General features: G+C 40.4%; 2 protein-coding genes across 3 annotated transcripts in view; both read left to right on the top strand.

Annotated features, from left to right (window-relative positions):
* Positions 1-2,656, top strand: part of med13a (mediator complex subunit 13a) — a 70,789-nt gene extending 68,133 nt beyond the window's left edge. The window contains exons 29-30 of the mRNA XM_083885944.1: positions 1,309-1,409; positions 1,632-2,656. Coding sequence (XP_083742070.1) covers positions 1,309-1,409; positions 1,632-1,764 — 234 coding nt within the window. The 3' untranslated portion in view covers positions 1,765-2,656. The remainder of the gene's footprint in view (positions 1-1,308; positions 1,410-1,631) is intronic.
* An 804-nt stretch (positions 2,657-3,460) lies between these two features.
* Positions 3,461-21,288, top strand: ints2 (integrator complex subunit 2). 2 transcript variants are annotated; one of them, XM_083904107.1, is made up of 25 exons: positions 3,461-3,497; positions 5,745-6,056; positions 6,158-6,296; positions 6,828-6,930; positions 7,466-7,579; positions 8,743-8,873; positions 9,039-9,209; positions 9,736-9,956; positions 10,135-10,260; positions 10,441-10,512; positions 11,611-11,725; positions 12,199-12,267; positions 12,807-12,941; positions 13,082-13,258; positions 13,939-14,053; positions 14,892-14,996; positions 15,545-15,709; positions 16,802-17,003; positions 18,128-18,253; positions 18,433-18,634; positions 18,901-19,182; positions 19,633-19,740; positions 20,072-20,177; positions 20,570-20,746; positions 20,887-21,288. In XM_083904107.1, exons 2-25 carry the CDS (start codon positions 5,764-5,766, stop codon positions 21,066-21,068), a joined length of 3,636 nt encoding a protein of 1,211 aa, XP_083760233.1. In that variant the 5' UTR covers positions 3,461-3,497; positions 5,745-5,763; the 3' UTR covers positions 21,069-21,288. The 2 variants fall into 2 exon arrangements, with proteins under 2 accessions (XP_083760233.1, XP_083760232.1); XM_083904106.1 differs by lacking the exon at positions 3,461-3,497 and adding an exon at positions 4,112-4,249.
* The last annotated feature ends 1,741 nt before the right edge of the window (positions 21,289-23,029 follow it).

Genomic DNA, 23,029 nt, shown 5'->3' with positions numbered 1-23,029 from the left:
GCATTTCCTCAAAAATACATGCATGACACGCACACATTAAAAAGCCTTTAATTCTGCTCCGGATACGTAAGTGATGTGTTTTCAAGCTCCTAAATAAGGGAGACATTTAAAAAAACGCTGCCTCCTCGGTTTTCAAGTTTGAAACCTCAGCAACTGTATTTTAGTGTTGACAGGCAGAAACGGAGACCTTTGGAAACAATGACAAAGTTGCCCGTATTCACTTCCTGGTTGGTTCTTGTCAGCCACGGTTTGACTCTCAGTTGTGAATCAAAGCGACAGTGTCACCTTGTTGTCAGTTAAATTCCTTTCTTTTACTTTTACACCAGTGTTGTTTCTCATTAGTTGAACTGTCAGAAACCAACTGCAGAAGAGAGAATTTGGCCTCGAATTGCACCTTTATTTCATTAATTGCCGTTAATAATTTTCCCAATTAAGCTAAACTTTGCTTTATTCTGTGTATAATTTCTTTGGACCCCAACATATGGTATAGTTACCACTAATTAGTGGGAGAAGAAGTCAAAATGCCTAAAAATGTAAATTCCCCCCACCCGAAATTTATTCCAGTTATTGGTTGGGGGCTCTGGTTCGTGAGTTATACTCTATTTAAATTCATTTTATTAAGAAGAAAAAGGAAGTAAAATCTATATAAAATACATCTCAGTCGTTGCCGAGGTTTATCGTTTACACGTCTCCTGGCACTTCCATCGCACGCATCGCATCTGTTCCTGTTAAATAGCAAATGAATGGGTCTCAAATCTGGTCAAATTTTCATTAAACTCATAAAACGTGTGTGCTGCAAATGTACTGAGAAAAAGGCGTGCATTTCTGTAATTTATAGTTAATTATATTTATTTTTAAGCATATTAGTATGCACCACAGATTCCTTCTGATCCAGAGCTGAAATCTGGGTGCATTTTTTATTTTTTTTTTATCTAAAAAATGTCGTTTTTAAATGAAAACATATTAGTATAGATGTATCCTTAGATAAAAACCATGAGCTCATCCCCACTGGATGTTGTAAATATTGTTAGACATCACCATTAATCAACGGCAAATCTGTTCTGTAGCATTTATATTGCTTATGTGACCCAACATCAGCAGGTGCAGAGGCGTAATTGAACCCTTGGGTGTAAACAATATGCACACGCAAGAAAAACGGCTACACTCTGTGTGATTCGCAGTGCGCTATCCATCGCTTCAGGAATTCAGCTCTAGACTCTGGTGTCACACCGCTGTGAACAGAGCAATAATAGCTTCATCATAATACCACTGACACCGATTGTCTCCCTGTGCTCCCCCCCCTCTCAGGCCTCTTTGCACCTCCATGTGTCTTCAGTGCAATCAGATGAACTGCTGCACAGCAAACACTCCCACCCCCTCGACTCCAATCAGACCTCAGATGTACTCAGGTAAACACACTCCACCACAGAGCAAATGTTCCGGGATTAATTTTGCATTTGTAGTTTTTATTCATATGTAAATATTGTACAAATGATGACGAAATGCAACATGAATTTGGCCATGACAAGTCAAATATGAGTAAAATATGTGCTCATAACCCAGTGAGTCAACTGGTAAATATGTCAACATCATAATAAAAAAAGCTTCTTGTGTTTCGTATGCCTGGACAGATTTGTGCTGGAGCAGTACAACGCCCTCTCCTGGCTGACGTGTGACCCGGCCACACAGGACCGACGTTCATGCCTGCCTATTCACTTTGTGGTGCTCAACCAGATGTACAACTTCATCATGAACATGTTGTGACCAACTGCCTGTTACAGGAGGGATGTAGGCGAAAACATTTCAGAGACGAGGAAAGCAACAACTCCCAAAAGGGGGAGTTTTCATCAAGACTGAAGAAAACTTCAAGAAGAAGCAGAAGCCGAGCAAAGGGAGCTGGATCCTGCACCGAGATGGGATTAGACGTTCCTGTCCCCCGCGGCCTCTGTGATTTAAAGACATGCACATAAAGACAAGGGAAAATAGAGGAGGGGGGGAACCAGAAGTTGCAATTAATGAACGTGAGAGAATGACAGATTGGTTATTATGGTATGTAGCATGGCAGCACAGTCACTGGCCAGTCTGTATTGAAGAGACGAGTCTGTCTGTAAAGTTATTGGAAGAAAAGGGACTTAGTGGATCAAGGAAAAAAAACTCAAGAATGGATCTTTGGTTTTAAGACCTGAAATTTGTTTTTATTGCTTTGGATGAAATAGTATCCAAACGAAATGCCTGCATCTATCTTATTTATTGTACGTTTTTAAATGTATAATTTGTCTTATTTCTTAACCTCTTTTATATATAAAATGGAGAAGGTTCATATCACCTTCCTGCTTTAAAGCAATTGGTCTAAGAATATATGTAATCGTCTTAATTAAGAAAAACAACCAGGAAAAAAAAATCACATAAAAATTGAATAAAGTCCCAGTAGGTTGCTTTTAGAGTATTATTTTTTTGTAATGGAGACAGAATATTTGTATTGTCACTATGTACAGAAGAATTAGAGTGGGAAATTATGTTCCATGCCTTTGAGCATGGAGGACTTACAGCAAAGCTGTAGCTACAGAGGACTTGTACAGCAATGAACTTCACTGTGTTCAAATAAAGAGGTACATTGTTGTATATAGTATTTTATACCACACATTTAGACACAAAAACCAAACGGCAATATATATATATAAATAATTATATATGAATACCATGCCAGCAGTTGATGGTGTGGCTTCTGTTTTAGGAATAAAGTGCGTCAACTTATTTCCCTGTGCTTGTGTTTATTGCTTTGGGGAGGGGGGGCTGTCAAGTGCAATTGGAGAGGAAGAACTATTTGAATTTCTTCGAAGTAGCTGACCTCAGGTTTGATTTAATTTCTTTTTTTTAAAGAGAAAAGTATATGAGAGCAAAATTGTGATGTTTTAATTGGAGACATGGAAATTGCTGTGCCCTTTTCAGTATGTCATCCTTTTAGTTTACTGTAGCACAGGATTATTTTTCTTATGGGTGCATATAGACCAATCCCCTTTTACTTATTTGAAAGTAAATATGTGGTGTAAATGAAGCTAAACCCAAATATAGATCGTTTCTCAGTGGATATGTAGTGTCCGTGTACAGTCTGGGTTCAGAGGAAAACTGTACTTTTGACTATTGAAATTTGCTATTGCCTATTTGCCATAAAAATGTTGGCTTGGAAAATGTATGGGTTTAGATAAATACATACACTATTAAATAAAGTCCTGAAAATATATTTCAGTCCAGTGCCATGTTTTCTTTTTGGGGAAACCATGGTTGTTTGCAGTAATCATCTGGTTCTAGTGTACAGTAAGTTTGCATGCTTGTTGCCACACTCGGTGAGAAAGGCATTGAAATAACCTCCCAAAATTGCCCTGGAGTCATGTTGTAGCAGCAGCTGGCGATTCATTCATTTGAGGATTCTCTGCTTTCATCTGTCAGCAGCCTTTGAATACACAGAGGTCCTGCTCTGTTCTCCTTCCTTAACAACGGTCAGTGTAACCTTGGAAATGTAGTGGAATTTACTGTTAAAATGTGTTGATGATTGGGTTTGTATACAACTATATGAGATCTAAACAGAGACAATCAACAAACACATTGTTTGCCTTGACAACTTAAATATAGATATATTATTTTGACCTGTTCTATTGTTTACATTTTGTTATTGGTTAACTTTCTTCACTTTGACCACCTGCAACGAGGACTTCATATCTTTCACAAATGATTTATAATCAAAACATACAGTTGGCTTCTTTTCATATGTGCAGACGCATAATTACCGTTTAAATGATTTCACAGCATTAATACCTTTAGAGCAGGCTGTGTATGATAGGTCAGTATGAGCTGAGTCCATGTGGTTTGTGAGCAGAGTGCTGCAGCTGTAGCTGCGGTATAGTCTTGGGGGCAGGACTGGAGCTTTGTAGTGTCAGTGCTGTCAGCGCTGCTTGCTGCTGCTGCTGCTGCTACATGCTACCTACTGGACCAGTTGTCCCAGTGTATAAGTCGGATAAAGTCTAGATAAACCTCAGCGGACATGCGGAAACTATAATATACAGGATATTACGCATATTTAAGCTGAGAAATGCTTCTATAAACTTAAAGGCAAATGTCAGGACTGCCTTTTACCCCCTCTCTCTTCGGCGTAGGACTCCTTCTGTAGAGCCCGGTGCTACACACCCGAGTCCGAGGTCTCAAGGCCTCAATGGTGATTTTGTTTTGTAAAGACATTGTCCTAGTTCGTGAGGTAAGAATATTGTTGTTGGATTTATTTGTGCACATTTACTGCCAGGTGCTTTACGAATGAGACGGACCGGACATCATATTCCAGTGGTATCGGTCTGATTGTTAGCCGAGCCTAGCCTAGCTTAGCCTAGCCTAGCCTAGCCTAGTCTAGCATCAGCGGTTAACAGTGGGCAAAGTGTCGCTTTAAAAGCAGTCGGAATTGTGAGCATTTTTGAGCGAGTTGGCTTGTAGTTTGAATTAACCTGTTTTTGCGAGAATACGCTTGTGTTGTAAAATATACACACGTATACAGACTGTAAAGTGGGAAATAAGAAGTCCCAATACTCTTAATACCCCTTTATGCATACGAGGCGTGTTATGTCTATTACATATCTTTAAACACTAAATTATGTAGTTGTTCAGCAAATAAATGCTACAATATGTTAGTTAACTAAATGTTGTGTCCGTATTAGAATAAATACGAATTGGACTTGTTACACATTGAGCTAATGGGTATATTTACATTAGCCTGAATCTTTTCAAAAAATATTTAAACTTCAAGCGCCCAGTTTATTTTATTTGGTGTCCTGTTATTATGCTATTCTCCGGGACACAAATATGGCAAGACGTCCGTGAATATAACAAAACATTTGTGAAAGGTTTTTGCACAGATGATGTAAACAGAGTACCGGCTTCTTGTAAGAAGTGCTCGTACTGGAATAAAAGTGCTCCAATAGTTAAAGTGCCGGTACTGCATCCTGGACAGTACCTCCCCACTTCAAGCACTGTATACAAATGTGTACACATGAGAGGATACTGTGTCTTTTTGGATCTACAGGATGCTAGTATGAGGCTGAAAGTGTAGCTGGGATTACATCAGGGATCAGCTTTGAGCGGGCAATGTTGTTTGCAGATATCTATAGTGAGAGTAGAAGACCAGAAGAAGACCGTCTGGAGAGGTGGAGGCATGCATGGAGACGAGTGTCAGGGGTTGAGACCATGGTGGGTGGTGTACAGAGAGTGGCACTGTCTTAAAGACGGGAGACGGCAGAGATGAAGATGCTGAGATTTTCATTGGGAGCGGCCAGGATGGACAGGACGAGCATTGAGCATCTTCCAGGGACAGCTCAGGCTGAATGTTTGGATATAATCTAAGAGAGGCACGGTTGAGATTGTTGGTCGTGTGCAGAGGAGGGATAGTAAATGTATTGGACATAAGATGTTTAAGATGCAGCTGTCTGCCAGGAGGAAAAGAGGAGACCACAATGAAGGATCTTGCTTGTTGTGAAGGAGGACACCAGGACAGTTGATGTAACAGAAAAGGACACAAAGGATAGAGCAATATGGATGCAAAAAACCTTGAGATTTAACTAATTTGTGACTATGGTTATATCATGCTGCTTTTTTTATTAACTGTTCCAGGTATTGTGGAGTTTATCTGGTCTTTCCTGAACCAGTAGTTAAGCACATTTGCTCATGCTACCTTTTTTTAAACTGTCTGATTTGTCTGTGCTCAGACGGTACAGGTGCAGAGAGATGGCATACAACGCAGGACTGCAGTTTGTCAGCGCCTATGCTTTTGAAGCCATGCAGAAGGTGGATGTGGTACGTCTGGCTGCCTTAAGTGACCCGGAGCTGAGACTGCTGCTTCCCTGTCTAGTGAGGATGGCTTTATGTGCTCCAGCTGATCAGAGCCAGTCCTGGGCACAGGACAAGAAGCTCATCCTTCGCCTGCTCTCTGGAGTCGAAGCTGTAAACTCCATTGTAGCTCTTCTGTCTGTTGATTTTCATGCCTTGGAGCAGGACGCACGGAAGGAGCAGCAGCTCAGGTATAGCTCAAGTCTCACACATCTCACACCTTACTAATTCCACAGTCTGGGGTGGGATATTTGGAATTAATTTTAGCCATGCTTTGTGCTCCTTCTGCCAGACACAAAGCTGGTGGCTCTAATGGAGAAAGCATCCTTGTGTCACAGCTACAGCATGGACTGACCCTGGAGTTTGAACACAGTGATCCGCTCAGGAGACTTCGCCTGACTCTCAGTGAACTGTTGGCTATCATGAATAAGGTACAGTCAGACGTGATTGAAGAAATCATAGGAAGTTTGTAATACTTAGCGTCAAGTTTAGAAATACATGACCAAACAAAATACTATGAGAAGAACATGCACTTATTAAAAATTCATAAAGATAGTACTGACTAAGTTGCTACGTAACTTTCATTTATGTGTTAGTGACTGTAGCAGCTGGAGAAAAGAGATATTGATGCTTAAATATAGAGAGTTGTCTTAATATATACTGTAATATTCACATTCACTGATCATATACATATAATTAAGCATTAATGGTGCAGTGCTGAATAATCAACAGTATTTTATTTATTGAAATTGCTCTCACATAAACGAAAAAAAGCTTTCCTTACTTGTTGAGCCAAGCTTAGCGGTAACAATTCACATTTATGGCAGGTACTCTCACATTGACCAATTTAATGTTTCTCTGTATTGGATATTTTTTCAGTACTTCTAACTTCACTGAATATGATGACTTGGCTTATTAAACCACACTGCTTGACAGTTTCTTTTCCCTGTGTCATTTCTCAGGTGACAGACTCAAATGGAGAGTTTTTCTTGAAGTCCTCTGAACTCTTTGAAAGCCCCGTTTACTTGGATGAGGTTGCAGATGTCCTCTGCATTTTACAAGCAGGTATCTGAGCCCTTTGATTTTAAACAATCTTAGTAATAGGTGCTTTGCAAGTGGGATTGTGTTGGAGAAATGGGATTGGAAAATCAAGATGCTGAATTAATCTGAAGGCTATTATATGTACCTCACATGTTTGTAGATATGTATGGTTTTACGTCTCAGAAAATTGACATCATCAAACAGCAATATGGTTTTTAAGAATGCTTATTTAAGAACTTGTGTTCAAATTTGGCTCTTAAGGCCATGGTAATTACATTTAATTTGACTGATTCACTGCCTAATTGCATCTGACAAATTAATAAATACATGCCATGTGATTTTTTTTTTTTTTGAAAGATAATATTTTTAGATAAAGATAAGAAGAAAGATTTGTGCAATTGTGACAAAAAGCAGAAATAATAAAGCAGTCTGAGAATGTATATCATATTTTGCTGATAGTGAGGTAAAAATATGCAAGTAAATATAGTGTTATATGAGGAAACAAACACCTAATTTATGACATGCTTATAAATTGTGCAATCTTTTGTCTGTTTCTTAGAGTTGCCCTCCCTGCTTCCCATTGTGGATGTGGCTGAAGCTCTTCTTCATGTACGTAATGGTGATTGGTTTCTGTGTCTACTTGTCGCCAATGTCCCCGACAGCTTCAGTGAAGGTAAATCACCCATGTCACAACACTGCATGTAATATTAGCTAATAATGTGTGATAGAGTAGCTGCTTAATTGCTCGTGCTAGCTTTGTATGGTGAGAGAGTGTGCCTGCTGTGGCTGAAATAGACCTTTATTCAACAAAATACTTAAAAAGTCTTCTGTGAAAGTTTCATTGGAATTATAGGCTGATTGTTCACATGTTTTCACCTTCCCCTCATAATTCTAGCCTTGCCACAGGTTTGAGTAGGTGTGTATTTGTCTTTGATAGATGATAAACCTTATTGTCCTGCTCTGGTTCATAGAGAGTGCAGTGTGTGCTTGTTATGCAAAGGGTCAAAGCTAAGTCAATGGTTTATTCAAGTATGCTACATGGCCATTTATGTTGAAGAATCTTTTTTTCAGTTAGTGGAAAAGATCTTGTTCAGTTGAGTTGAATGTGAAATTATTTGATCTAAGTGAGTTGACGTGAGGGAAATGGCTTTTTCTACAAGCGTCTGTCACATGTAACACAAATTGATAGTCGGCGCTAATTCAACTGGCTCTTTTATGACGGATAAGATTATCGAGCATATAATTTCAGTGCGAGTCACAGTGTCAGCTAATCGACAATATTTGGCCTTTTAAGCTGTCTGCTGTCAGTGGGAGAATGGGATAAAGCCGTATGAAATGATGTCCTGTGATGGTCGTTCCATTTTATTTACAGACAAATAAATTAATGATGACTCTGTGTTTGTGTTCATGGAGAAACATGAGTTGGCCATGACATTTGAGAAAATTATACACTGTTACTGTGAGTCAGTGATATATTGAAAACCTCAATGTGTTCGAGGAAATTCAGTGCTTTTCTTACCATGAAAAAATAAAACAAGCAGTTTTTTTTTGTTATCTAATTTATGTGCACTCATTTAATTTAATTTTAGCTTTGTGTCGAAAGCTTAACGGTAGTTGAAGATAGGGCAGGGTTTCTCTCCTCTCCTCTTCTCTCTGTTTGACTGTGTGATTGTAGGCTCAGGTTAATAGTTGCTATAGTTGATGATGAGTCTGTGTGATCAAATTGCCAAATTAAAATTTTCCACAACCAAATGAAGAGAAAAAAGAAACTAGTGCCCACAAGTGTACATGTTCTACCCTGCTGCTTTTCTTAAATGTGCATGTCTGTCTTTACAGTTTGCAGAGGTTTGATCAAGAATGGAGAACGTCAGGATGAGGAGAGTCTCGGTGGTCGACGCAGAACTGAAGCCTTAAGGCAGCTTTGTCACATGAACCCCTCACAGGCCCTCAACATCAGAGCTATGGTGGTCAGTTACACTACTACTATTATCACAAGATGAGAGGGAAATGTTGGCGTCATTTACACGGAATACCTGGAGAAAACACACGCGCACACACACGGAGACAACATGCAAACTCCATGCAGAAAGGCCCTTGTTAATACATTGTACTGTGTATCTCTGCCTCCACAGGTGGAGGAGTGCCACCTGCCAGGCCTTGGTGTGGCTCTGACTCTGGACTATAAACCAGATACAGCCGATGAAGCGGTCAGTCCTCTGGTCTCTTATGTGAGCGGCCTACTGCTGGGTACCAACAGCAAAGTCCGCACATGGTTCAGCTTGTTCATTCGTAACGGACAACAGGTGAGGGGCTCGGGCATGAACAGATATAGGCATCATGTTGAGCAGAGGACAGATGTGAGGTGACACTGCAGGTGTTGAAGTGCAACCAAATGGCATATAATCAGTGTGTCATCATGTTAAAACAAATGATAGAAAGAGTTATGTTTAATCAGTTCACGTAATTCTGCTAGTTGTTTTTGTGTCACCTCAATTCTTTCCTGTTATTATTGCTTTGTCCAAAATTAAAAAAATAAATAGAGTCACTGAAAATGTCACTTATGTTTTCCTGAAATAAAATTATTTATTAGTCACTAAAGCCCTATTTTAGCTGAGTGAAAAGCTTCTCTGTAGAATCAGGGAAATGTTTAATCCTAAATTATACTTTCTATTTGCATAATAACTTGCATCTGAGCTGGTTCTGTAATGATCAGTAAGTCCATTGATGCAGAGAAAATGACTCATCTTAACTTTTTTTTTAATTAACAGATTGTTCAATTCATTGACTTGTTCAAAATGTAATTTCCTCTCTTTCTCTGTCGTCTCCCAGCGAAAGAGAGAAGGCAGCTCCGTGCTGTGGCAGATGCGCAGGCAGCTGCTGTTGGAGCTGGTGGCCATCTTGCCGCGCTCACGCAGCACCCACATGCCCAGTAATGTTGACATGGAGGGGGAGGGCAGCTCAGGCTACTCTGGCCTCAGAGAGGAGCATGTGGTGAAGGCCAGTGCTCTGCTCCGACTGTACTGTGCCCTCATGGGCATCGCAGGCCTCAGGTAACTGAAGAGCCTGCAGTGTTCCCCTTGACATTTGATACGTGTTTAATCATGATTTCTTTGTTTGTTTTAACTGTTCTTTCATTACTCAGTAATTATTGAACTAAAATATTGTACAGTCAGTTGTATTGTTTGGAGTATTGTTAGTTCTGAAAGCTCATGTCTTACCCTTCTCTAGACCAACAGATGAAGAGGCAGAACAGCTGTTACAGCTGATGACCAGCAGGCCTCCAGCTACTCCTGCTGGTGTTCGCTTTGTCTCTCTGTCCTTCTGCAAGCTGCTCGCCTTCCCTACTCTAGTCAGGTAAACATCTAGTTTTATTGATGTCTACCAGAGGAATATTGTTTTTTTTTTTTTCTCCACTTTCTGAGATCACAGACTCTGCCAAAAGGCTTGTCTCTATTAGGGCTGTCACAGTAAATTATGAAAATCATGAAATTAAATGTGATATGGAATTTGGACATTTGTTCATTTTGTATGCAGCACTCCAGAGCAGGAGCAGCTGATGGTCATGTGGCTTAGCTGGATGATCAAAGAAGAGGAATACTTTGAAAGGTAAGAAAACTTAGGACGAAGGTCTAAGTCAGAGGATGTTACCAACCCTGTGAAGTCCTGTGAGACAAACTATGTTTTTTTAAACCGTGGGCATTACAAATAAAGATTGATTGATTGATTGATTGATTGATTGAAAACTTGACCCTGGAATTGAGGAGACGAAATGGAACCCAGCCATCATTCATTTGATAATTAACACCTGTGCTTATCCCACTGTAACCTGTCAAAAAAAAAAGTCTACAATTTACGTGGACACAAAATTAAGTGATCCAGTTGTGGTGTGCGTTCACATGTATCAAGCGATCAGTCGGAATAGACTATTTTGACATGCACAGTATTGTTTAATTCTTAATTCGGAAGTAAAAGTAGAAAAAGAAGCTTCACTTCCACTACCAAAGTAAACAAACGCTGCACATGTCTGCTTGTCCTCTCACTGTCCACCATCTGTCTCGTGGTCCTCTTTTCTTTCCTGTAAACTACATTTACATGGATTAGTTACATGATAGCAACAAACCACACAGTCATGATCAGATTTTCGGATTGGCATGTTTATATTTAATAATTTTTATTTTGATCAGGCTTTAATTGTGGTTACTTGTCTCCATGCAAATATAGCTAATGTTGAAACTTTATAGCATTGTAGGACAATGGGCAGAAATGGTAAAGATTAATGTGAGATTCATTAACTATGTTGCAAAACTGGGATGCCTTTGATTGTTTTTTTTTCTGCAGTCAGTGGTATGGATATTGAAGTAACAAGTTAAACATGGCAGTATTGGTATTTGTACTCGCAAACAAAAACAAACTGTGTCTTGGCTGTGTTTCTGTCCACTCTGTGGAGGCATGCATGGTAAACAACAGTGATTACTGCAGCAACACACTTGTCTGTGTGTTCATGGCACGAGCATTACTGTTTAGAGACTTTAGAGGAAACTGAACACAGAAGCTGGTCGTTGTAGGTGTGGTCAGTGCTTGTGTGTGGGTTGATGCAACTTGCATAATCGGTTGATTGAAATTCTGTCCTGTAAGTTGCAGGATTAATGACAAGTCTGTCTTTTCTCACTAAGCTCGCTTGTGTGTGTGTGTTCCTCCTTACAGTGCTGCAGGCGTATCTGCTTCTTTTGGAGAGATGCTATTACTGGTTGCCATGTATTTCCATAGCAACCAGCTGTGCTCCATTATTGAGTTGGTGTGCTCCACTTTGGGGATGAAGGTAAGGTGGTAGGTGTTAGGAAAGCAATGATCAATACAGCAGTCTGACTGACCAGCTGCTGGCCCCACTCCTCTACTGCAGCAATGCATATGAAGGCTATATCACTATCTAACACTTGCAGCATACATATATCTACCAAGACTCTTTATACCCTGTGGCCAATTTTCTGTTTTATTACTCACTAAGTGCACAATTGTTTCCTGCCTGTGTGCTAAGTAGTTTTCCCGTCTCAGTGTATTTTCCACTAAGATGTGAAATGTAATTGGATTTAGAGCCTGTTTGTTTCCACCCTCGGGGCAATCATCTCTATTCAGTGTTGTGATGTTGTGCCTGCCATGTAGAATTTTTCTTATGAAATATGAAAAGAGCAAATTACAGAATACTAGCATAGTTGCCTGCAGGTTGTTTTCACTCACAGTTAACGTTTTTTTTTTCCTTCTACTGTTTTTGCATTGATGTTCAACTTTTCACAGATTGCCATCAAGCCGAGCTCTCTAAGTAAAATGAAGACCATCTTCACACAAGAAATCTTCACAGAACAGGTTGGTCTCTCATCTGATAGATTTTCTTCATGTAGTGATGCCCTTTGCTGTGTTTCCATCTTGGTATGGTATAGGTTGGAATGGTAAAGCCCTGGCTCATGCTCGCTTTTTGACTGAGAATAGTACTTTTACTTGGTAGGTGGGGTGCTGGCTGTGCCCGATGATTGTGTAGCATAAAGTTGTACTGGTCTGACGAGGAATGATGACATTGAAGTGACACAATAGACAACAATGGAGGACATCCAGCTTCTATTTGAGTGCTATTCCTAATGGAAATGCAAAAAAAATACCTGTATACTGTATTGTTCCAAACCGAACTGTTCCACTCGATGGAAACACAGCTCTTGTTATCCTATATGGTACATAATAGCTGCTGTCACACTTGCTCATTTTAATAATGTGATTTTAAAAAGATTATTGTTATAAAGGTATTATAATTTTAATTATCCTTACACAGTGATCTAAATCTATGCAAAATCTGAAGGTTTTCTATTCCAACGTTGCTGTCCTGATGACTTGTTAATATTTCTGGTGTGTAGGTGGTTACAGCTCATGCAGTTCGAGTCGCAGTGACCAATAACTTAAGTGCCAACATCACAGGATTCCTCCCAATTCACTGTATCTACCAGCTGCTTCGGAGCAGAGCCTTCACCAAGCACAAAGTGTCCATCAAGGTATGATACGATGAGAATCACTTGCCACTGGTTTTTTCCACTTTCTCCCTCTCTTGGGAGGATAATCAGCATATTTTATTTGGCTCTGATTTTTACGCCAGATGCAAAATAACTTGCTACTAATTGTACACTTCCTCCAGGATTGGATCTATCGCCAGCTCTGTGAGACAACCACCCCCATCCACACCCAGCTGATTCCTTTGATTGATGCCTATGTCAACTCCATCCTCACTCCAGCATCCAAAGCCAACCCAGAGGCCACCAATCAGCCTATCACAGAGCAGGAGATCCTCACTGTCTTCCAGAGTGCTGCTGGGGTGAGTTAACCTGTGGTGATTTAAGCTTTTCCATTCCATATTTTAGTATTATTCATCAAGTTTGAGTATTTTAAATGCTATGGTTTCCTCTTTAGAGATAATGTTTAATCAAAAGAGAGTTGTTTTTTTCCAATGCTCAGTCTACTTCTTGTTTAGTAATATGTTGGTAATTTATGAACATTACATGTTATTAGAGCAAGCAGACGCATTCTTAAAATGCATCATTTTAACATGTCTGATGGGGAAATTGTGTCTGTTCTTGGTGAGTTTGTTTTAGTCGCAGCATTTCAGCGTGTTATGAATGCTCTGCTGCAATGATTCTTTTAAATAATTTTGTTGAAGTTGAACCACTGAGTGTTTGCCAAACTCAGTCAAATCAGAGTCGATCAATGAAATGAAATTATGCTTATAGTGCCTACCTCAATTTTGTTACATGTTTCCAGTGTAAGGGCTGGATGGATTGATAATTATATCTTTCTGTGATTGCAGAAAAAACAACCCTTTCTGTGATGCCAAAGTCCAATTACATACAACCGATAATGCAGCAAGTTAATGTGCTGCCTGTCTCATTGGGCTGTGATGTTAAAATGCAAATGTGAATGTTTGAATTTGTAAAAGCAACAGCTGTATTTCAATGAGCCTGTAGAGGTTAATTTTTGTTTCCCATCTGTGTTGGATAGCAAGTGGAGGGTGGTCGAGGGGGACGACAGCGCTACTCCATCACCACCCAGCTTCTTATCCTTTACTACATCTTGTCATATGAGGAGAACCTGTTGGCCAGCACCAAACAACTAGGTTTGTATAACACTGAATGCATCTCATTTGGCACTGGAGTGTTCCTGGCTTGGCACTGAACTGTTGGCTCAGTTTCTTTCTATTTCTTTTCTTCTTTTATTGCATCTGTAAAGTGTGCCAATTGTCATCTCCTCAACAGAGGAGGGCATTGTATTTGAGATGGGGGGGAATTTGTCAGGCAGTGAGAGAAGAAAAGCAGCCTTTATCTCTGTAAAGTTGTTGGAGACATTCACTCTGGATCTCTCTGGTCTAGTCATTCATCCTTCTCTCTCTCTCTCACACACTCACACACACACACACACACACACACACACACACACACACACACACACACACACACACACACACACACTTGAACTGACTATTGGCCTCTTCATACAGAATAAATGGAGGGATGAAATAGAGCCAAGTACAATGGCTGCGTGAGCTAAGCTAAGTAGGACAGCTGTAGGTTAGATTGAGCATTAGCAGTTAGCCTAGTCAGTGTTTATTCTCTCCCAGGACAAGCTCTCCTCTTGCCCTTCATTAGTCCAGATTTATGTGAGAGTTTATGCCCATCTCTTTAATTGCTGTGTTTACCCAAGTGCTCCCGCAGCTTTCGAAGAAGGAGTAATGATGCCTTTCAGCAGTGGTAATGAACCCACGTCAATGAAAAATCACCTCCGCTCCTGTAACACATCAGCGCAGCGGCTCTGGTGTCCTTACACAGCCAAATAGAACACTTATATGCTTTTTCCTTGTCCTTTTCTTGCTTTATATTCTTATACGAGACTGTCCTGTAGGTTTTTTTTTCTTGGTTTGTGTTTTTGCATCACTCATCCTTTTTCTTCTTTCAAAGCCCTAATGCAGAGGAAGCCAAAGTCTTACTCAGCAGCCTTGATGGACCAAATCCCCATTAAGTACTTGGTTACACAGGCCCAGGGACTGCAGCAGGAGCTCGGAGGTAAGACATGATCCTCATGTTTGGTTACATGTGTACAAGAGTGCACAGAGTACCTGCAACTTGTCAATGTACTGTTATTTTTTAAGACTGGGGAGAAGTAAAATTACTTCTGATACATTTCAGTATTTTCATTTCGACATTCTCAAATGGTTGGTGATGTGACTAAAGATTTTTTACATTAAATGTACTACGACTGCAACAAATAATTAATTATTGATCGATTAATAAATGAATCACCCAATTTTGATAATTCAGGTGCTTAAATGTGGATATTTTATGATTTATTTTCTCCGTATGACACAGAAATCATTAAAATTGAATGATATTGGTTTGTTTACAAAACAAGACATTTGACATTTGGGAAACACTGATCAACATTTTTCTAAATGTTTTTGACATTTTATGGACCAAACAACTTATTCTGGAAAATAATTGACAGTTTAATCATTATGAAAGCTTAGTTGCATCCCTAAAATGTAGCAACATATTGTTTAAAGTTACTTGTGAGATGTGCAGACAGCCTTGATTTATCTTTTTCCTGTTCCCAGGCCTGCACTCTGCCCTGCTGAGGCTGTTGGCCACCAACTACCCCCACCTGTGTCTAGTGGAGGACTGGGTGTGTGATGAGGAGGTGACTGGAACCCTGCCCCTGCTGCGAAGAATGATGCTCCCCACCAACACCTGCAGATACACTCAGAGCCAGCTCCACCAGGGTAAGCAGAGCTGCAGTGATGGATGAAAGATATGAGATTAGGGTGTAAAATGAGTCCTGTTTTCAAGAAACGATGAAATGAAATGATTAATTCTGAATAGTTAAAGACAAATATTTTGTCCTGTGTAGAAATATGACACGGTATCACTCTCGGGTGAAAAGTAGAAGTGATCCTAACATGGAGAGATAACAGCCTTTATCCAATTTGTATCTGTTCTGCATCTCTATACAAATTCTCATTCATCCAGGTTGTCTGTGTCCATAACACATTGAGTGGGTAACAACTGGATTTGATGTTAGACCTCTCATCCCTGAGGCTTCTTCTTCTGAGGCTTTTTAAGAGCAACCTTGCTCTTAAATTAACTGGGTTTCACCACAAAAAGCCTCATTGGATGATTCAAGATGTTTATTCGCTATTTGTGCATGAGCAGACAGTCCAGGCACATAGGAATTCCTGTGCAAAACCTCCAGAATCAGTCATTTGAACAGCAGAGAGAACAAGACACAGAAATACAAAATTACAACAATAATGTAAGCATACAGAAGTAGGCAGGGCATCAGTGATCTGGCTGGAGATATTGACACTATACAAAATACAATTTATCATGTTGTGGGATAATGGGAAAAGTAATAACCTTAAACAAAAACCCCTCTGTCGTTCTCAACAACATTTAGTCTAAAACGGTGCTGGGGAATCATTTTCTCACCATGGGCCATTTCAGGTTTCATACAGAATGATTGAACACGTATATCACCCTGAGCTCTTTATGTGACAGCTGGAATTGTTTGTCTTTGGTGAGGTGTCTGATGAGAGATGGTAGTTACGATGATGCTGCTGCTGCTACTCACAGCTGGTTTTACCCAAAGCAATCAAATTCTTGCTTTTGGTGGGACCATAAATGATGAGCAAACAACACTAATTCCTCTAATATTTCAAACTTGGTTGTGATCCCACAGGCCGAAATGACTCATTTGAGAAAGTGACAAAAACTGGAAAGTTCCTCCCTGCTTAATTTAAACACGTTTGTCAGATCTTGAACTGCAGATTCGAACTTGGCTCCACAGCGCTAATTCAACAGTCTTCCATTAACAGCCTTTCAGAAGTTGCCATCCAGCAGCCCCCGGTTGATGCGGATCCTGGAACATCTCACGCTGCTTTCACCTGGAGACCTTATTCCTTATGCAGAAGCGCTCACAGCCAGCATGGCTCTGCTGCTGGAGCCCGCTGTACCTCGTCGCATATCGCAGACCCTCAACAAGCTCTGGATGTGCCTCAACACTGTGATGCCTCGCAGGTAAACACCTGGGACCCAATTATACAGCAAAGATGAGAAATTATACTGTGGCAGCCTCACTGAATATTACTAGTGAATAATACATAATGGTTTCTGATTTTCTATAAGATGATTGATATTCTTGGATATATGGAAAGGCATCACTTGAGTACTGGGGAGATTATAAACAAATACCTTACTACATAGAATTGTATCACTTAAGATAAAGAAAAGTACTAATATGTGATATTCCCCTTTGGCTCTGTGAAGTTGCCTTGAGACTCTGTAAATGGATTATAGGAGGACATGTGGAACAGGAGTTGTGACCCTTGACTTCAGGCTACTTGTTCAGTGATTACTGTGAGAATAGATCAGAGGTATTGAACGAGGCAACTCTGTCAGCTGGTGAGAACGATCTGGACAGAGGAGGGTGACCCTCACTCTGCCCTGGACCCACAGGAGCACAGTTACCACAGCTCAGGACAGACATCCTATTGATCCAAAAGGGGTCTCTAACAAGAGGAGCTCAGGGCAGGAAAACTGAGAGAGAGAGAGAGAGAGAGAGAGAGAGAGAGAGAGAGAGAGAGACTCCACGAGGGATGTTGGGGATTTCTACCCCCCTCTCTTGTTTCTTCCTCATGCCCTGCTTTAGTATTGAATGTTGCAGCGGGCTAAATCAGAGGCTTTGGTGGATCTAGAAGGAGGGCAGCGGTGTCAGATTTCACACAGTTCAACTGATTGATGTATGTGTGCACACTGCAGGGAAGCTTGAGGCTCCAAGAAAACCTTGCGGTTTATGGTTTATTACATTGGACAAATAAGAGAGGCTGACGCTTCATCCACACTAACATGCTATATATTTAAAACAGCACTTTGATCTTCATCCAAGCTTGTCAGCTCTTAATCAGACATAATCTCCATAATACTGGCACACCTGAAAACACAAATTAGGTGACCATACACACACATTGTCACCTGTTACATGTATTTTTAGTTTATTTTTAAGTCTATAATGCAAATACCAAAGAAATCTACCCAAAGTTTAAGTCTTAATGGACCCAAGACTTGACTTTACGCTATTATTTGACTGTACTTTGCAGTATGAATTGATATTTGAACTGTGTCAATGTATTTTGTTTTTGCAGGTTGTGGGTGATGACAGTAAATGCCCTCCAACCCTCAGCGAAGCTGCTCAGGCAGCAGAGATACACTCAGAATGACCTGATGGTTGATCCTCTCATTGTGCTGCGCTGTGATCAGAGAGTGTACAGGTAACTAAAGCCTGTCTTATCAAATAAGCTTAAGGGGTCTATGATTCCTCCACGTTTATTCCTGGTGGTTGTTTTTTTTAGATGTGGCTATTTTTCGAAATGCCACCAGCTTAACAACATTGAGTCCTACCCAAGTAAACAATTTAAGCTTGTTTTTACTTAATCTTTTTTTGTCTCAGGTGTCCTCCTTTGATGGACATCGTCCTTCACATGCTGAATGGCTACTTGCTAGCCTCAAAAGCCTACCTGCACTGTCACCTGAAGGAGACAGGTGACTTTGAACGGCAGAGCCAAACGGTCTCCAGCCTGGGAGTGCCAGGACAGCCAGACACACCTGAGGTCACCAGGGAGGAACTGAAGAATGCACTTCTAGCGGCACAGGTATTTTAACTCCAAACAAACATGTTCAAAAAGAGACCTTACTTTTTGATTTTTGTCATGACATAGGATATTGTTGAAGTAATAAGAAGTTACAGAGAGTACACAGAGAAATAGAAAAAACTCAGTCAGTTTCCATGTATGTGCACTCATAGTTACTCATAGCCAAAAATCAGATTCTGATATGACATTCAGTTACAGAACAATATGTGTAAGAGTTGACCTTTCAAACCCTGCCGTAGTAACCACCTGTTTCTGTTAAACTCCAGGACAGTGCAGCAGTCCAGATTCTCCTTGAGGTGTGTTTGCCAACTTCGGAAGAGCAGCAGATGGGGGCTGACACGGAGAGCCTGCTGAAGAGCATTAGAGGCCCCGTGCCAGGGAAATTGAAACAGGAAAGCCTGGGGCCTAGGGCCAGCAGGGTTGTGGGGGACTCTGAGCCAGAGGGAGGCCTGCTCAGTGATTTGAGGGAGGTGCAGTGCCTCATCTGTTGCCTGCTACATCAGATGTTCATCGCTGACCCCAACATTGCCAAGCTGGTTCACTTTCAGGTAACACATTAGGATGAGATTGCCTTTTGATGCATTTTGATTATTTAATTTAAAAATATTTTTTTTTGTGAAAATTAAGTACAAAATTACACACTAAAGTTGTGGTAATGGGATTTTTGCTGCTGGCATATTCTTTTACATCTGGAGAAAATGATTTTCAGGCAGAGCAGGACAGAGCTGCCTTAGTTACCTTGCAAACCTCTTAAATTATATTTAATTAATTTAAACAATGTAGATGAGCATATGGTGGACTTCACCAAATCACTCTTTCCTCATTCATGCCCATCCATTCCTTTGTAGTCACTGCCAATTGATGCTGTGTGCATTAGAATGCACATGTTTGTGTGCTGAAATGACTGCTTGTTAAATTGAATGTGTAGTTCTGATTCCTCTCTTTATGACAAGTAATAAAATTCCTGTGCTCTCCCTCTGTGGCTGTCTTCCTGTCAGGGTTACCCTCAAGCTCTGTTGCCTTTAACTGTGGCAGGCATCCCCTCCATCCATATCTGTTTGGACTTCATCCCAGAGCTGCTGGCCCAGCCCCAGCTGGAAAAGCAGGTGAGACCTCTCAAACTCTCCCTCTGTCTCCTCTCCTTTTCTTGGCATTAAATTCTGGAGTTACCCTGGCCTTGTGCCAGAGCCTCTTTTACACAATTGTGTGTGTGTATTTGTACTTTATTGGGTACGTCTGCTTGGTGTTATGTGGGATTATTGTCATTGTCATTGTCATTGATTATTATCATAATCAAACATTGCAATGGCCTTGTGACCTGTCCAGTGTGTACTCTGCCTTTCTAAGTGAGCTGGTATTGGCTCCACCCTCGTGTGCAAGATGAAGTGATAGAAAAAAGGATTACCAGATATTAACTATTAAAGTGTCTCCTCACAGATCTTTGCCATCCAATTGCTGTCGTACCTGTGTACCCAGTACGCACTCCCTAAATCGCTCAGTGTGGCCAGGTTGACCATCAGTGTCATGGGCACCCTCCTTACAGGTCAGTATACAGCGTTTGTTGTCTCGTCTCATGCTTTTAGGCGTTTGGTTGTAGCCTTGTTTACTCAACCAGCTTTAAAAAAAATCTTCCTCTCCATCGTTGTGTTTACTCATAAAAGACTCACTGCTCAGTACATTATAGTGTGTCCTGTATAAATCCGCTGCTGTCACAGAGGTGGGCTTAATATTTTTGTCTCGATATTTGGCTGCCACCATCTGGTCATTGGCTGTTAGTGCAGCACCCTCTCTTGAATCCAAGAAGTGAATTACAAAGTGCTCCGAGAGCAAATAATATATTGCCAACCCATGAAATACCCATCTAATAATGGTTTATAATGATTTTCAATTCATGTCACTGAATTGAACTGCATGTGTGTTTTTTTTTCTGTTTAGTGCTGACACATGCAAAGCGTTTCTCCTTCTTCATGCCCACCCTGCCGTGTCTGGTAGCCTTCTGCCAGGCTTTCCCTCCACTCTACGATGAAGTGGCAGCTCTGATGGTACAAGTGGGCCAGGTTTGTGCCTCTGATGCAGCCACCAAAGCCAGGGATATTGACCCTCTTATCGCACGTAAGTATTGTATTCCTTTATCTGTATCAGACACTTTAGTGTTAGTTATTTACGTACAACAATGTGAGTAAATGAGTCATGTAATAAAGAGATCAGGCTGTGTTCAAAACGTATAAGAAACTTTTTTTTTTCTGCCTTAGGTCTGCAGTATCTAAAGGAGAAGCCTCAGGAATCTCTCAATCAGGGAGGAGTTTCATCAAAGCTGACTCTACCACAAAGGACAGCAGAGGAACTGGGTGGAGCAGACACTGATGTTCAACTCTGCTACTGTGTGGAAGCCACGTTCATGGACATCATTAGCTCCACCCTTCACAGACTATAAGCCATGCACACACATATTCTATCTAGAGTGATGGGAAGGACATCTCTATTCATCTTCCACCAGTGCTCTCGGACTGATGCTTTCGTCAAGGCCTTTCAGATCATGTTATATTGTTATTTTGATTCAGTGCACTTGAATTCAACTGAATATCCGCTTTACTGTTTGGTCATTTAAGTCATGGAAAATACATTCTTTACCATCAGGGTCCCTCTTGATTCCATTGTCCTACTTTTATTTCGTGTGTTTATGTGTACTGAAAAACTTAATTGGGTCCATTTTCTCAGCCTCTTAAGGACTATTTTTCTAATAAGTGTTATGACCTTTTTCTTAGAAACTGAAAACAAGTAATTGTTGCCTTGAAATGTGAATAGCTTTTGTACTTTTATTTGTTTGTAATAAAACAAAGAAAATTATTTAATTGAAGATGTCTTTGGAGAATGGACTGGCCATCTGTCCAGGGTGTACCCAACCGATCGCCCTATCAGCTGAGATTGGCACATCACCCCCAGTGACCCTCATGTGGAGGATAAAGCGATAGAGAATTGATGGATGTATTTGAAGCAGGAGTTGTGGTCATGGGCTTCCCTGTGGGGTTAAAACTTTTTTTTATTTTTTTTAATGTTTTTAAATCGAATAAAATCAAATCCTGAATACATATTTGCATAACTGCAAACATCTAATACTATTTTGAGTAAAGGCCAGACATTTTAATTAAAGTTCATTTATTTGTCTAAATGTTGATCTCGGACAAAAACAACCTCGGAGGAGCAAGAGCTATCTTACTGCAGACGAACTCTCATCCCCACTTCTCGCGATACTTGAAAAGTTACAGAACATCGCTGAAAACAGCGCGTTTGCATTATGGCATGATTCAAACGAGTATTATTAATGTGGCAACCCGGCTATCGAACACTGTGGCCTTCATGTGACAGTATTTTCTTTAAATTAAGGTACGTGCCCCTGGAAAAGCACGAGACTCGGCGAGGCCAACGCCGGCTGTTATTACTTCCTGCTTCCTGTCACGATGGAGAGATGGAGAAAGTGCAGGTGAGGACATGAAGACCTGCGCATGACAAACTGATGCATAAACAAACGTTATCAACTGAATGTCAACAAAACATCATTTTGAGACGACATTGTACAACAACAGACGTCAACATTACGTCCGTAGTGTTAGTATTACCATGTTAATTAGTGTAATTAGTAACACCTGTGTTTACCTTTCTTCACGTGCTATTAATATGTCACAGCAATGGCTGCTGCTAAGAGGCATTTGCATTTTGTACTTCGAATATATTTTAGTCGTAAAAAAAGAGGTCTTAGTATAGTCTTCGCGCTCTTTTTTGGACAAAATGTTATCGTCACCACATACCATTAAGAGCTGACCGAACTGTGGTGAACATCTTGAAATACAGAGCTGTGACCTCTCCTTCTGTCTCTTACATGTCTGGAAAACATGTCGCACATGATATATTCTCATGTTACTTGTGACTATAAGTCATGATTATGGCATTGCTAAGGACATTTTGCAAATTGCTGTGGACGCCAATATTGGTTTGTTAATAACATAAACCACAGTTGATTCCTGAATCATTTTCATTACCACTGTCATTTTTGAGTTAATCGCTTAGAACCCCACTGTCAATACAGAGCACTGCTATTACTGAAATTGACCTATTGCACATAAATCATAATATGGCAGCTGTGCAATTGTATCCTAATAGACATATCCTGGTCGTCCACCAGAGGGCAGTCTTGCCACACTAAAAAGAACAGCACATCCAACCTGTCAGGCAAAATTTCAGAGGAAAGAGTCAGCATAGAATAACCAAGGTGCAACTTTTCAAGGTTTGCACACATTGTGTTGAAATAATAGTGGTTATGGTAATCAAGCTGTGTGTGTTTCTATGGCTTTATGTTGCTATGTATGCATCAGCATCATAGCAAATATTTCATTAGAA

Source organism: Microchirus variegatus (assembly GCF_963457635.1).
Source record: "Microchirus variegatus genome assembly, chromosome: 2".
Taxonomy (NCBI): Eukaryota; Metazoa; Chordata; class Actinopteri; order Pleuronectiformes; family Soleidae; genus Microchirus; species Microchirus variegatus.
The sequence above is the reverse complement of the archived record's forward strand: the minus strand, read 5'-3'. Positions and strand labels throughout refer to the sequence as shown.

Bases quoted from the DNA above. Each gene is read 5' to 3' on its own strand.
- ints2 (XM_083904107.1), top strand. From the start codon at position 5,764: ATGGCATACAACGCAGGACTGCAGTTTGTCAGCGCCTATGCTTTTGAA. The intron at 6,057-6,157 runs GTATAGCTCAAG...TCCTTCTGCCAG, and splicing joins CGGAAGGAGCAGCAGCTCAG to ACACAAAGCTGGTGGCTCTA. The intron at 20,747-20,886 runs GTAAGTATTGTA...TTTCTGCCTTAG, and splicing joins TATTGACCCTCTTATCGCAC to GTCTGCAGTATCTAAAGGAG.